Genomic DNA, 16,601 nt, shown 5'->3' with positions numbered 1-16,601 from the left:
CTGAGACCTCCTAAAGCGCATCAAACATTTGAGGAACACGGATGACCAGATGAGCTAACTACCCTTTTTTTTACTCCCCAAGTTAGATGTTTTTTTTCCAACCTGCTACTTGGATAACATGTCCAGAAAAACTAACGTATAACTTTCACCATTCTAGTATAAGCCCTAGCCCTACCACTCAAATCATCATTGAGCATCTTTGTCATAGCATCTGGAGAATGAGATATTCACTCACCGTCTATTTCCTTTGTCGTTCCTGATTTTACAAGAAAGTCAGGGACCGAGTTTGCTTCCATGTATCTCTATACAAACACAACATATTCAAAACTTGTCTTGAATTCTTCAATGTCCATCACCAAGTCTCGCAAAACCCATGGAGTTTCTATTTCATTGTTGCCGAGTTGCATCGAGTAAGTCGAATTACTCTCCACAATAACTTTTTTCACACCTAGATCTTTCGTAATTAACATCACATCTCTTACATCCCAAACTTCCGTCGTATTACTGTTATTCTTAAAAATATACTTAGTAAAACAACGTGCAAAGCACCATCATCTCCACAAATTATTCCTTCTATTCTAGCATATTTTTCATGATTGGAATCCCCATCATTATTTAGTTTGCAGTATGCTTGTCTTGGATAGAGCCACGGAACAATAATATCAATCATTTTTTTCCATCTTTGTTCATCATCTCACATGCATTAAGGTACTCTTTAGAACTTCTTAATTCACTGGACAGATCTCTTGTTCCATGAAACTGGGCCTTATTGATTACCAGCTCATTCTCACATTCCAAATGGACCAAAACACAAAGGGTATAATGTACATCAAGTCCATTTCGCCAATCTTTCCTTTGAATCTGCACGTGTTTTTGAGCACAATAGAAGACATATAATCAATGGTTGGTCTGAACCAAATCCATTGATTCCTCCACATCGGTCCAACTGCACCAATCAAAAAGCAAATGGTATGAAATTTCAAAATCCTGATTACAAAAATTGCATCAAGGGTGAGAGGTAATTCCTTTTCGATAAAATGACTCATTAATATTGAGTGTTGTGGCATAAAAGTCATAAGAAAGATTTTATTTTTTTGTGGGCATTTAAGCTTCCACATGTACCTTCAGTCAACATTAGGAAATATGTTACCCATCTTATTTGAAATTAGAAATTATAGGCCTCTCTAACAAGGACATTTTACTTGTGTTGTAAGACCACACCAACTGATCTTCATTGACAATATCACTCCCAATGGGCTTGGCCTTGATCTCCTCGTCCACCTGTGAAAAATGAAATTCTCAATGGCAGTTAGATTCCAGGTTCTATTATGATTATAAATTGTGTATTTAACCAACATGGTAGGACTCTCTAGTTCATTGTGTCAACAAGAACAAATATAGTCATCTCCTTCGAGATCACGTAAGGACCCTCCCAAGTCGACGCAAATTCTGAAGAAGACATATCGTGTTGAATGTGCTTAGCTGTCTTAAGAACTAGATCTCCTACCTAGAACATTCGTGGCTTCACTGCTTTATTATATGATTTGGAAACCCTTTGTCGGTAAATTTCTGGACACTTTTACGCCTTGTATCATTTGAATTCAAGAATATCCAATTCATTCATCCGAGAGTTGAGTATCTCGGAATCGTCCCAATGAGCTACCGCGATCTTGGATGATGGGATCTTGATTTCTGTGGGGAGGATAACATCTGCTCCATAAACGAGAGAGTATGGTGAGCTGTCAGTGGAGCTCCTTGACGAATCTTGATATGCCCATAGTGCCACAGGAAATTTCTCATGCCATGTTCTTAGATGATCATGCACAGTGCGGATCAAAATTCGGATCAACGTCTTGTTGGTGCTTCTAGCTTTCCCATTTCCTTGTGGATAGTATGGGGTGGAGAATATTTGCTTGATACCATACTCTTAGAGTAATTCTCATAAATTTTTGTTCGCGAAAGGAGTACCATTATCTGTCACTATGTGCTTTGATATCCCTAATCTACATATGATGTGGCTATCATTGCCTCGGCCGTAATTCTGAGAGGTATCACTTCAACCTACTTGGTGAAATACTCTATGGAATTAAGGATATACTCGTGTTTTTTTTGATGAAGCTGGATTGATTTTTCCAATAAGATCTAGTCCCCAGCTGCATAACGGCCATGGACTGCTTACTGGGTGAAGAGGAAGACAATGAGTATGAATGAGATTCCCATGGATCCGATACTGATGACATATTTGAACAAATAAAGTCGTGTCATCTTCAATGATTGGCCAATAATACTTCTCTTGCTTTGGTGTTCGCTTCATGTGTTTCCTTCATGTGTTTCCTTCATGACGGCTTGAATATCGTTCTCGGCTAGGCATCACAGAAAATCTCCACTGAAGCTCTTTCAATATAACATGTACCCCTTCGTGGAAAATGATTTTTTTGGTATTTTGAATCAAACGTGATGCTTCTCATTTTTCCCGAGGTAAGATATTATCTCAGAAATATTTAATAGAGGGGTCTCGCCAGTCTCCAGCATATTGTACGGTTGACACCTCAGATTAGTGTGGTGGTACCTGAAAATTAGAGCAAGACCCGTGCAATACTCGATATTGGGTTTCCATGGCCAGCCAGTAATACCCGAGACATTGGATACATCTATACAGGATTATCAACAACATCTACCCATACATATGGCGGTGTATCATCTCTCAAACATCTCGCCAGGGACCCATCTAGGTTTCTATGGTACAATATCCCATGAATCCCTACAAAGTTTTTTAAGTCTTTGAGACTGACCTTTTCTTGGTTATGCGAGTTGCTGATCTCTTGAATGATAGGCGTCCTCCAGTCATTTACTTGTTCCTCGTATTATTTTATTCAGGTCAAAGGTATGATACGTTTTCTTACCGTGAGGGTCGTCTCCATACTTCAAATTGCATCTTGGAGACTAGGGTTGCTAGGCAAAAATCATGTCGTTTTTTTGCACACCACGTGTGTACGACCATCACTTCAGCAAAGTGAGTCAGCAACCTTTGCGCCTCAGTCGTGTATGGATCCAGGCTTGCCTCATTGATAGAATATATTCCATTTTAATTCACTAGAAACTTCGAGTCCCCTCTTATTTCAAGACGTGCGACACCAACTTGTTTTTCTAATGATAACCCTAATAAGAAAGCCTCATACTCGACAGAGTTATTTATGCATATGTAGTCTAGTTTAAACGAACACGAAAAGACTTTGTCGGTCGGTGAAACTAGCACGACTCTTGATTCTTAGGTATTGTTGGTGGGGGTGGAAGACCCATCGAAGTATAATATCCAGACTCCTTTCTCGACAAATGAAACCTCTAGGAATTCTCCAGGATGGTTTTCATGTGTTGTGGTATCATCTTCCCTTGGGAAGGCGGCGAGCAAATCTACGTCTTCTTGCCCTTTTATAGCTTTTAGGGATACGTAAAATATATCAAACTCTGACATATGAATTAGCAATATTTTCATTCTCCCGGTGAGTGGCGGCTTTGACAATAGAAACTTATGGGGTCATCCCATCAACACCATAATGTCTAAACTTATTAATAACATGAACTAGTGAAAGACCTTGGCATATCGTAGCTCCGTGTCTCTTAATGTGTGGCTGAGGTAATTTATGGGATATTCGGTCCCTACGTCGTCTTCCTGAGCCAGTAGTGCCTCTATGGCAATGTCGCTGAAGGCCGTGTACATGAGTAGTGGTTTACCCGAAGTTGGAAACTTCATGACAGCGGGTAATAACAACGGTTGTTGAATTTTCTGAAACACTTCTTATCGTATAGAGAACCGGATTAACTTCGCTTCCTTGGAGGCGTGAATGAAGCAACAACTCGGGCCAAGCCGGAAATACAACGTCTGATGTATGATACCTCCCCCTTGAAGATTTGAAGATCTCTCGCGGTTTGCGCCGGTGACATAGTGGTGATAACTTGCGTTTTGGTCGGATATACTTTGATCCTATCGCGGTTACCTGAAACCTAAAGAACTTCCCGGAGGAACACTAAAGGCTCATTTAAGAGCGGATTCATCTTTATCTAATATTCATGGTATATTTCAAAGACTTGTTGTACAACATCCAGGTGAGCTGCTCTGGTTTTAGATTTTACCACTACATCATCAACATATTCTGCTACTTTTTTATGCATTTGTTGATGGTGGATTATTGACAAAGGCTAAAATCGTAAAATCCTAATTTTGTTTATTTCTGACCTACCTTCAAACGAGTGTGTAGCCTTTTCAGAGCATGCATGACTATGTAATTATTAAAGCCTCTCAGCTGAGCTTTCAATATTCTGCATGTTTCATCATTTATACTGAGCAATTCCAATACACACTTCTGTATGAATTCGAGAATGGTTGGACGGATTGACCACTACTATATAGCAATAACGTGTTCAGGATGTCGCAAATGTTATCTGACTATGCAGAAAAAACATTCAGAATGAGTATGATGCTTCCATTATCTCATACCTCGATTCTCGAATAAATATAATGCTCCTAGCTAGTATAGAGCCATCAATTAATCAATTCTAGTGAAATATTCACCAATTGAATTCCTAAAAAATATTTTATTTTCATTATAATATTTCATTACTTTAACTCACGCCTTTTCTCAGTTGAATTCCATGGATTAATAATAGATATTCATCTTTCAGGAATATTGGACACTACCGAGTAAGCCACGAGAAATTGGTGCGAGTGTTCTTAGTAATATTGCACGAACGAGCATCCAAAAATATGGACGAATATGGATGTATGGAGAGCTATGCAAAATAGGAAAAGGAAAATAAAATGAAATAAAAAAGAAAAGAGATGCACAAGACCGGGATCACCGGCCATGCTGGTCCCGTGCCTCCTCACTTTTCCTTATTTTATTATTATTCCACAACTCTTGATTTCCTACATTTGTGCAAACTCTTAGTTTCCATATTTCTTCAAATATTTCCCAGTTCTCCAAAAAGCCTACAAAATCAAATGGCCCGACGACCATCATGCCTTCTCACCAATAAATATTAAAATATCATTATTTTAATATTCTAAAGTATTGGACGCATGAGCAAAGGCCGTACTTGTTCATTCATGCAAAAATTGAGAGTTTATGTCAAAATCAAACTTTTCTGAAAATATAAAATATTGCACAAACATCCAACAAAAATACCAAAAATTCTTAGGAATGGAAGGTTGTTGGCATGGTGGCTCGTGCACCACCATGGCCAGATCTGGACGGTCCACTTGGCCATCATGGCCGGCCGGTCCACACTCCTTAATCTATTTTGGATAATCCTCCACTTGGATAATCCTCCATATCTTGGATAATTCTCCATTTTTTGGTGAATCCTTTTCCACCAGTTGGACAATCCTCCATACACCGCTCAACCGTTCTCACCACCACCAATGGACGGTTCTTATACCTATTGGTTGGTCAATATCTCTACTCATATTGGACATCTCTCCGATCTTGGGGTTCCTGAAATTAGGGTTTCACTTATGATAATTCTTATAAACATCAATAATTTCCATGTTGATCCAACTATCAATATTTTAATTAATATTTAAATATTGGGTCCTGCTACCAACATTTTGTTGCTCGACTGTCCAAGGAGCAACATGATCTGGACAACCATCCACTTGGCCGACCGTCCAATATTTGACGACCATCGAGTCCAATACATACTAATACTCTAATTTATACTTTGTCATTCGACAATTCATGACATAGTAGATTAGGAATGAGTATTCTACCAAACTCAACAATATCTGATTTCCTGTCAAATACTCGACATATCAGAATAAGTCCATGATCGAACAATCTCGTTAGGTCGACGTCAATCAATCGAGTATATCAACGGGTATTGCTACCGGTTTATTTCTCCCTTTAATAAATTTAACTTTGACTTTATTTTTTTCCTCATTTTTTCATTCTTTTTACATTTAATCTTTATTTAGAACTTAATTTAAAACATAATAAACAGATAATAATAAATTTGCACTAAAATAATTTGGATTGAAACAAAAAATAAATAAATATTAATAAATAAATAAAGTAGGAATTACTATTTAGTCCAATTTTTCATGACCCAGTTAATGGCTAGTCCACCCACGAAAAACATTTACTCGTTAGTCCAAAAACATGTTTTTGGACTAGATTATTTACTCGCTAGTCCAAAAACTTTGTGGAGATTATAAAGTGTATTTTCTAAATGCCTAAAACACCCTTACAGATCTAATTAATATCAACACATTTAATATTACTACTAATATGTTACTACATACTAATAGTATCAATATGGTCATACTACATATCAATATGTACTATATTAATAGTAAAAAGAATATGTTACTCGTAAATTAAGTAACTACTCTTCTATACTAGTAGTAACATGTGTACAAGTAGACTAGTTTACTAGTAGTAACTAGTACTATACTAGTAAACTAGTATACTAGTAACATATTAATATGTAATATCAATATATAACATACTACATACTAATATGACACTACATATTAATATGACACTACATATTACATATGTTACTAGTTACTACATGTTACTAGTTACATATGTTACTACATATTACATATGTATACTAGTATACTAGTAAACTAGTATTAAGTAACTACTCTACTATACTAGTAGTAACATGTGTACTAGTTTACTAGTAGTAACTAGTACTATACTAGTATACTAGTAGTACTAATAGTAACTAGTATTATACTAGTAAACTAGTATACTAGTAACATATTAATATGTAATATCAATATATAACATACTACATACTAATATGACACTACATACTAATATGACACTACATATTACATATGTTACTAGTTATTACATATTACTAGTTACATATGTTACTACATATTACATATGTATACTAGTTACATATGTTACGACATATTACATATGTATACTAGTATACTAGTAAACTAGTATTAAGTAACTACTCTACTATACTAGTAGTAACATGTGTACTAGTAGACTAGTTTACTAGTAGTAACTAGTACTATACTAGTATACTAGTAGTACTAATAGTAACTAGTATACTAGTATACTAGTAACATATTAATATGTAATATCAATATATAACATACTACATACTAATATGACACTACATATTAATATGTAGTGTCAATATATAACATACTACATATTAATATATAGTATCAATATTAATATGTAATATCAATATATAACATACCACATATTAATAATGTTACTACATATTAATATGTAGTGCCAATGTATAACATAGTATCAGTATATAACATATTGATAATAGTAACATATGTTACTACATACTACATTTGTTCTATATATGTTACTACATATTTTACTACGTGCTACATATTAATACTAGTATACTAATAGTAACTACTAGTATACTACTAGTTATTAGTTACTAGTTACATATGTTACTACATATTACATATGTATACTAGTTACATATGTTACTACATATTACATATGTATACTAGTATACTAGTAAACTAGTATTAATACTAGTATATATGTTACTAACATACATAGTATATTATATGTTAGGGTTAGTAGAGTAATTTTACTCTTTTCAAATCTTTTTTGGATTAGGGAGTAAATGTTGTTTCCCGCTGGACTAGCCACTAATCCGGATCGGGTTTAGTGGACTAAACAGGAAATCTCTCGTAAATAAAACAAACAATTTGATAGTTTTCAGTACCCATGATATCCGAGTCCGACTGATACCTAGATTTATTGGGTCCACTAAAATAAGATCCGGAACGTTAGAACCCTTCGTTTTTATCGGGTCCAGTGTTACCTGGAACGAACCGGATCCGTTGACAACCCAGGGTGAAAGTTAGAGTTTATTACCAGTTTACCCCATAGGAAGGCAGAAATCCCGTCCAAATTTTGTCCTCTTTCCCTACACTTTTGTTTCTGTTTCTGTTTTTGTTTGTAGAAGATGGAGTTCAGGTATATTTGTTCCTCTAACCTAATTTTCATTTTTAACGTTGCTGTACTTTCTCTGAGAATTAGGGTTTGTACTTTCAAAAGATGATTATCGGCAAACTTGAGAGGGTTAGATCTCATCAACAAGAAATTACACATTCACTAATGAAGGAGAGAGGATTGGGAAAGATAGAAGGGATTGAATGCTTTGTAGGAAAACCCTAGCTATCTAGCAACATTTGTGAACCAACTTTTAAGAACTCGTAACTTCAGAGAAATTTTTATCTAGTCTAGCAACATTCAGGTTAATAACAACTCTAGGGTGTAGATTTTTGTTATGATCAGTTAATTTGATGGATAAGTAAAGTTTTTTTTTTAATCAAATTCCGTGGAAATTTCCCTGTGATGTTTTTTGTTTTCTGATATGGGAGCTTTCGTATGTAGCTGCATCGGTTCACCTATATTTCCCTTTCTTAGCTTAAATGTTTCTTGGCAGGTGACTACTAAAGTGGAAGTTAACATTCTACTACTTGGAGTTATAAGATGGATGCAGAATTAGATACTAGTGGCTTGCTTGAAGTCGAGGATTCTAGTTTTGCAATCATGGGTGATATGGTAAGTAATGTTCTGTTGTACTTTTTCTGAAAACCGGTTAATTTGGGTGCATTTTGAGACTGTAATCTCATCCCTCCGCTGGTTATATGTTTTCAGCACATCTCATCCTTCAGTAGTACATTTGGACAATAAAAGTAATGAATCAAACTGTGGTCGTTGCTATTTTTCAATTTTTTAACATTCTCATCCTTTGGGCTTCGCAGGATACCACTTCTTTCGAGAATGAAAAATGTGGGATATGCATGGATGTTGTCATAGACAGGGGTGCTATAGACAGCTGCCAGCATTGGTATGCTCATATAGATTGTTGTTGATGTCTCTGTTTATTTAGCTTAGCCGCCTCAAAGTGTTTGCTAAAGTAACTTCGGAAATTATGTTTTTATGTATTTTTACTATATTTTCAGGTTTTGCTTTTCATGCATCGACAATTGGTCTACAATCACAAGTTTGTGTCCACTTTGTCAGAAAGAATTTCAATTGATCACATGTGTTCCAGTAAGTATCCATTAACTTTGTACACCTTTCCCCTAGAGTCCTGTACTGCTCGAATTGCTTTTAAATACTATTGGTATGGTATTTTTTTTTTACGAGCTTATTTGATCCATCTCTGCTTTCTTAAGGTTTTGTAGTTTAACTCTTATAAGTTCTTCTAAAATAGTATGCAGATATTATATATGAAATTCCAGAACTAAAGTATTTTTTTTTCAGGTATTCGACACGATTGGAAGTGGCAGAGCTGATGATGAATTTCTCTCAGGGTATGTGGTTAATTTTGTTCTCTTTGTAATACTTCCCAATTCAAATGATTATTAATCGGGATAAAAGGGACATACAATATTACTAGGACTATTGCATCTCTAACTTTTGGTGGCATTATTTGCTTTCAGAGATGAAGAATGGAGCATTCAGGGGTCGAATAATACTCTTTCATTTCCATCATACTACATTGATGAAAATGTAATTAAGTAATTTCTCTTTTCCATTTACCTCATGTCTTCTTATTACTGAAGTTATTTACCATGATGATAGCAGCTCATTTTTCTATGTATTTGTATTTAACACTTTGTAGGCAGTTATCTGTTTGGATGGAGATGGCTGCAAGATAAGAAGTGGTTCAGCAAAAATTGAGGATGATCCAAATCTTGATACATCTATCGCTTGTGATTCTTGTGATTTATGGTAACTTTTCTTATGGGTTCTTAAAGAATATGTCGTAGCAGGGGATTGAGGTTGTTAGTCTGAAAATTGTAGTGGGATAGCATCAGTTGAATATTTTCCAGACGAGGTCAATAGTTACACTTCGAAACTAAGGAGTTTCGTACCAGTGTTTGATGTCCTTCTATTGAACATTAACCTTACAGGTTCCACCAACATGCTTTCTTAGGATTTATAACTTTTGATCAGTCTCAGGATAGAGAAAATTATAAGTATCAGAAGCCAGGCTAAACGAGGTAGGACTAAAATATTCTTTGGATTTCCAAAGTTGTCATGTGTCACCTGGAAATTCACCGTTTAGGTATATTATCTTCGCTCAAGTCTGTGTCTGTAGATAGTTAAGTTGCTAGTAGCAAAGATTGGAAGCAGAGGTTCCAATTTAACGCAAATGAACATTAAGTTTCTGATCTTTCTGCTGCCCTCTCCATGCTTTTCCAGTATTCTTGTTTTCTTAGCTTTTCCTTGTTATTGGGGAGTGATTTCACCCGTTTTTTCTTTTGTCTTAACCTGGTGTGCGAATCTTTCTTATGTTTGCCACTTTTTTATGTTTCGTCATCTAATACTTTGGTTTTTTTATCTGTGGAGCCAGGTATCATGCTTTCTGTGTAGGATTTGATACAGAAGCTACATCCGAGAATTCGTGGTTATGTCCAAGGTAATTCAGAAAAATAAAATATCTTGTTTCTTTTTGCAGCCAATAGAACACTCCCTTCAGGCCGTTTTGTTATATATGAGTTTATGCACTCATATGAAAACGTACAACTAAAGGAAATGTAATCATGCGCTATATGAAAATGCCGCCGTCTGTCTAGGATTGAGACCCCTGGGATTTTTATGTGCGCATGGTTTTAACTTAACCAGTGACATTTATGAAAATTGATTTCTTCACATCCCTGTTGTTGGAAGCCATTAAATATTGTTTCCCAGGTCCTAGGTTTAGCATGTGCTTTATGTTTGTTTACAGGATGCAGTAATTATTTCTTGCAAAATATTTTGATAAAGTCTTGTTTTGTCTCCTCGTTTTCTCTTTTCACAGGTGTGTTGTTAATGAAGTTGCACATAAATTCGATGGGGCTTCAGAAATTGATCATGAATGTTCAGGTGAGACTGCATTGTCTAAACCGTTACACGTATCTGTTGCTGATGCCGGAGAAACTGCTGTTGTTGTCTCCTCGGTTGAAAAGAAACAGTGTGAAGTTCCGAATGATAATATTGCATCAGCCTTCGACACGAAAGAGGATAGAATAAAAGAACACTCTTTGTCTTACGCTACCTTTAGTAGTACCACACTGGAAATGGAATCTGTTTATAATATACAACCAAACAGTAATCTACCGGAAGCTTTGTCAGCACTTTCCTTCTCATTAGATACTCCTGGCAAATTGAAGAGTAATGGGGTTCAAGTAAAAGTTGCACCAGTTATTTCTGATGGAGATAAAACTTCTGTTGATATGACCTCGAATGGGAGTGAGCCAACTATTAATGTACCCAGTTTTAATCTTTATTTTGGCTTATCTTCGCAGTCTTCTTTATCAGGTATGCATTTTTAGTTGGAGGCTTTTGTGTATATTGGCTGTTCCCTTCGTGATTTAATGACTCACTTTTTGGTCGTTCCTTGGTATTCTTTTAGTTGACAAGAATGACTTTAATGCAACTGAAAGTCACATGGAAGATCTCATGCAGCAGATGCCCTTGGAAGAGTCTTCCTTACCAGGTATAGAAGTGAGTGTATAGGGTGTCCTTATCTCCCTTTTATAGAAGTGAGTGGTATAGAACTGTTTTATTTCCTTTACGCAGTCTCTAAGCATGTACTCCCTTTTCCTTTTTTCTTTTTTTCCTCCCTCTTTTTTGTCTTCAGCTAAAAAGTTGGGACCTGATGCTAAGGAGGCTGCTGTTGGTTTTAATGCTTTAAAGAGAAAAGTTATGAGTCATAGGTCAGTAGTTATCACCAAAATAGATATCAACTGCCATTGGGGTTCTTCTAAGAATCAATGTGTATTTCAGTTAGCTGGATCTTTGATTTGTTACCAGTTTTCTGATTCATTTGTCTGCCTGTGGTAATAGTAGTGGTCACATCGATGTGAATGAAGACTCTGAAATTGGGATTAGAGAAAACAGTGTCAAAGGGGATACTGGAGTTTCTGCAATGAGTGCAAGAGCTGATAGAAAGTTCCCAAAAGCAGCATGTAACTCTGGAGTTAGAGATTACTTGAAAAGAGGACCCCAGAAACACCCTAAGCTCCCAGCAGCTTCTGAAAGTGACAAGGTAAATGATGTTACTTATAAGAAGCGTGCGGTTCCAGATATTATGACAATTGTTAGAGGGACACTATCAAAACCTACTGTCAGGTTATCTGACGGAAGAGATAATGGAGCTGGATTAAGAGTAAAGAAGATAATGCGCAGGAATGTGGAGGATGCGTCATCCAAACTATTAGAGGAACTGAGAAACCAAATTAGAGAAGCAGTTCGCAACAAAGACACTAAAGATCTAAACAAATATGCATTTGACCCAAAGCTGCTTAAAGCATTTAGAGCTGCTGTTGGGGGAAAGAAAGCTGAATCAGAGCCAAGTAAAAAGCTCGATCCTTCAATTGCAAGGGCGAAAAAGTCAATGCTGCAAAAGGGTAAGACACGTGAGAGTTTAACGAAGAAAATCTACGGAAATGTAAATGGACGGCGTAAACGTGCATGGGACAGGGAATGGGAAGTCGAATTTTGGAAACATCGTGCCACAAATATTAGCAGACCTGAAAAGATGGAAACTCTGAAATCTGTTCTTGATCTTCTGAGGAAGAGTTCTGAGAGCTCAGATGTGGATAGTGAGCCTGAAGATGATGCTAAAAGTTCAATTCTATCCAGATTGTATCTTGCAGATACTTCTGTTTTCCCTAGGAAGGATGATATCAAACCTCTATCAGTTCTTGCAGAGATTGATAACAATGAGACAAATTTAGAGTATAAAATTTCAAGTCTAACCGATAACGATAGAGTGGGCCAAAGCCTTATTCACAACTCTAAGAATACCTCCGCAGTTAGTGGTCCTTCAGTTGGTGATAAAAGGAAAATCAACGTTTCCCCTAGGTTGAAGGTTGAAACTGCTAGTAGGAAACCAATGGCCCATGATTCCAAAATGAAGGCCCAATCTATGAAGGAATCGCCTGGTAAATCTGACCCGAAGATTGATAAAAGGAAGTGGGCTCTGGAGGTTCTCGCGAGGAAAACAGCAGTAACAGAAAGGGATTCTAATCAACGGAAACAGGAAGACAACTCTGCGCTTAAAGGAAATTACCCTTTATTGGTACGTGAATTTATCTTTCATTGACAATTCTGATTTATGTAATGTGCGTCATGATTCTGTCATGTGAAACTGATCTGGAAATGCATTTTGTTGACTGGTTTGTGCAGGCACAACTGCCTGCAGACATGAAACCGGTACTAGCAGAAAGTCGTCATAATAAGGTTCCTATATCAGTTAGACAGGTGTGTAATGAAAGTATAGCAGAAAGTCTCTCTCTCTATATGTATATGTGGATAGCATCTGTCTTATATGTTATTGGCTATCGTTTTTGTACAGGCACAACTTTACCGCATGACCGAGTACTTCTTAAAGTTAGCAGATCTCCCTGTTATCCGCAGAACTGCTATAACTGAGTTGGCTGTTGCAGATGCAGTTAACATTGAAAAGGATGTTGTTGATAGGTCAAGTAGCAAGCTAGTCTATGTAAATCTCTGTTCTCAGGCTCTACGTCAACATGTACATAGCAGCAAACTCGTTGGACCTGAAGAACCAAATCCTTCTTCATCATCACCACCTCATCCTGAAAGTGTAGAACCTTCTCCAGGAGATTCCACCGATCCATCAATCGAGGAAGCATTGAAAATGGCAGGACTTGTATCCAATTCCCCTGGTGACAGTCCTTATCGTGTTACAGAAAAAGAACCCGACAGTGTGTTTGATATGGATTCTCATCCAGATCTTGATATATATGGGGATTTTGAGTATGATTTGGGAGATGAAGATCTAATTGGTGCTAGTGCTTTAAATGTATCCATGTCACAAACGGAGGAAGTAGATATGAAAATGAAGGTGGTGTTCTCTACCCTTAACACAGAAAAGATAGATCATTCCCTGAACTCTAAAGACCAAAAGATGACAGTAACTGATGAAAAACCACCTGATAGCAAAGAAAAAAACATGGAAAACTCAATGTTAGAGTTGGCAACAAATACTTCTTGTCCTTCATTAGAACAGTTACAAGGTGAACTAGATGGGGAGCTTTCTTTAGCAGAATATGAAGAACTGTATGGCCCTGACAAAGAACCCTTAGTAGAAAAATTTCCAAAAATAGAATCAGTGGAGCAAAATAAGTCAATCATTGGTTGTGGGGATATTGTAAATCACACAATAAGTAAAGGATCTGAACATCAAGGTGAGAGTTCTGCAGAAAAAATGGTCGAAGGAAGTTTCCCTGCTGAAGTTGGGTTTTCTGAGGGGAATCACTCGCCAAATCACTCCTTGATGAGTAAGAGTGTCAGGCCGAAGGACAAGAAACCCCAAAGTGGCAAGCAGACTGAGATTAGTCACTCCGTATCTAAAAAGGTAATGGGGCACTCACATTGTCCATGTGCGAGATTTACTTGGCTTTTTGCATCAATCATCACACCCACTGTTTTGATGCCAACACAAGGTTTTCAATGCGTACATATTTTACACATTTAAACATTTGAAAATAAGTTATGTTTTTCTGAATGTTAGTTTGTTCACTGCTGGATTGTGTTAATTGTGTACAGAATAGAAAAAAGAACGAAAAAGAAGAAAGAAAGAAGAAGAAGAGTGGTAGTTTAGATATTTCATTTTGAAACTAACCATGCACTTATCTTTTGGATTGTTACTAGTAGTAGTTTATAATTAAGTTGTTGGTTGACTAGGTATGTTGTAATTAAATTACTCATCTGAAACAGAAAGTGAGACAGAAGGTGGGAATGCATTCAGTTAAAGTACTCTTCTGAAACAGAAAGTAGTTTGTTTAAAAGCTGAAACAGTTATGGACTCGGATTTTTTTATATCTTTCAAGCTTTATCTTTCTCTGACCTGTTTGTTATCACTGAATATACCTTCTCAGGTTGAAGCTTACATCAAGGAGCACATCAGGCCACTATGCAAGAGTGGTGTCATTACAGCAGAACAGTATCGATGGGCAGTGACTAAAACAACAGAAAAAGTAATGAGATACCACATGAAAGACAAGAATGCAAATTTTCTCATCAAGGAAGGTGAAAAGGTGAAGAAGCTTGCTGAAGAATATGTTGAGGCCGCACAAGAAAAGGGTGAAAACCCCCTGTAATTACTCATAAAGAGTTATTCCAGATTTTTTTTTTCGAAGTCTCTTTACTGAAGTTGCAAACTAGATAGATTTATAGACTCGTAGGTGTGTAAGAAGTCTGGACTCTGGAGCTGTTTTCAGTAGAAAGTAAACCAAAAGTAGATTACTGTAAATCGTAGTAGCACAGTGATTAAAGAGCTGCATGTATAATTCAGCATAACCTTAGTTCCAGTTCCAGATCGTTGCTTGTTGCATTTAATGAAGTTGACATCCGGGCCATAGTTTTTTCACAACCAAGTTACAATGAACTTCATTGTCATTAATCTTAGGCTTTCAAACAGTCCACAAAAATCTCAAAAGTTTCACTGCTTAGCCATTTCAGGTGATCATGTATTCCCCGCTCAATCTGTTACACTTCACCTAAACAAAAGAATTTAAACACAATGAAACTCTGAAAGAATCTCTCCACTCCATCCCCTGCCATATGTGAGCCCTTCCAATCAGACAAATAATTGATTTCGCAAAGAACATAAGATTAGTTGCGCAACTTGGGTACTTAACTTCAATAAGCAGCGAATAAACCAGCAACCAGTCCGAGTCTCCCATGGTCTCTCACAATTAACCAAGTACATCAGAAACTCCATTAATTAATACTCGATTATTTAATAATTATTTATTTATTTTTTGTAAGTTGGAATGGAATAAAAACAGACTAACTTAGGGAGTTAGTAACCCTTATATCAATAGTAGAGCCATCTAATGTTGGGCTATGTACTCTAACCCAAACATTACATTTATCTACTTCTAAAGCACACACAATATAAGATGGAGGTTCATTCCTCCCATTAATACAAGTTGAGAAAGATTTATCCTCGCTAGCAAATATATCAGCTACATCGTTTGCTGATGTAAGAATGTAAAAAAAACCCAATTTTTTTTGACAAAGGTTAAAAACTCTCTTTACTTCATCCATGATCGTCTGCAACTACCAATTGATTTGAGAAGATTTTCCACCAAGTAATCAAAAAGGTTCTTGCAATCTCCTTCCACACTAAAGTTTGACAGTCCCTTCTCTGTCGCCCATTTAGCTGCCTATAAAAGCCCTAGAGCTTCTGCTTCTTCTTGGGTTGAAGCTGTGATGGGTCCTGCTCTGCCTTGTCCAAAACTCCCTGCATCATTTCTGAAAATTAAAGAAAAACCTGCTGGTACATACATGGAGGTCCAGGCTACATCTAAATTGAGTTTCTTTTGTGAATGTTTAGGAGCTTTCCAACTAGGTTTTTCCACTGTTCCAGTTTTGACATGTTTGGTTGAAAACTTGTCCTTGTACCAATAATCTAAATGTCTTTGTATTTCAAGAGCTAATTGATTATGTGTTTGTTGTTGTTTTTCAAAGGATGTATTGCATCTTTTCTTCCATATAAACCATATCTTTGTCATGATAATTTCTATGGGAATAACAATATCTTCTTTTCCTATCCGGTCTTTA

At 36.5% G+C, this 16,601-nt stretch overlaps 1 protein-coding gene across 3 annotated transcripts; it reads left to right on the top strand.

Moving 5' to 3' along the window:
* The first annotated feature begins 7,913 nt into the window (after window positions 1-7,913).
* On the top strand, window positions 7,914-15,409 carry LOC113358439 (uncharacterized protein At4g10930-like). Of its 3 annotated transcripts, none has more exons than XM_026602010.1 (15): window positions 7,914-7,979; window positions 8,452-8,570; window positions 8,774-8,859; window positions 8,975-9,065; window positions 9,279-9,328; window positions 9,458-9,527; window positions 9,640-9,749; window positions 10,375-10,440; window positions 10,822-11,321; window positions 11,416-11,499; window positions 11,644-11,719; window positions 11,853-13,086; window positions 13,194-13,268; window positions 13,363-14,388; window positions 14,912-15,409. In XM_026602010.1, exons 2-15 carry the CDS (start codon window positions 8,499-8,501, stop codon window positions 15,131-15,133), a joined length of 3,762 nt encoding a protein of 1,253 aa, XP_026457795.1. In that variant the 5' UTR covers window positions 7,914-7,979; window positions 8,452-8,498; the 3' UTR covers window positions 15,134-15,409. The 3 variants fall into 3 exon arrangements, with proteins under 3 accessions (XP_026457795.1, XP_026457793.1, XP_026457794.1); XM_026602008.1 differs by having other exon boundaries at window positions 11,850-13,086; XM_026602009.1 differs by lacking the exon at window positions 7,914-7,979 and adding an exon at window positions 7,994-8,259 and having other exon boundaries at window positions 11,850-13,086.
* Window positions 15,410-16,601: the final 1,192 nt, after the last annotated feature.

Source organism: Papaver somniferum, chromosome 3 (genome assembly GCF_003573695.1).
Source record: "Papaver somniferum cultivar HN1 chromosome 3, ASM357369v1, whole genome shotgun sequence".
Taxonomy (NCBI): Eukaryota; Viridiplantae; Streptophyta; class Magnoliopsida; order Ranunculales; family Papaveraceae; genus Papaver; species Papaver somniferum.
The sequence above is the reverse complement of the archived record's forward strand: the minus strand, read 5'-3'. Positions and strand labels throughout refer to the sequence as shown.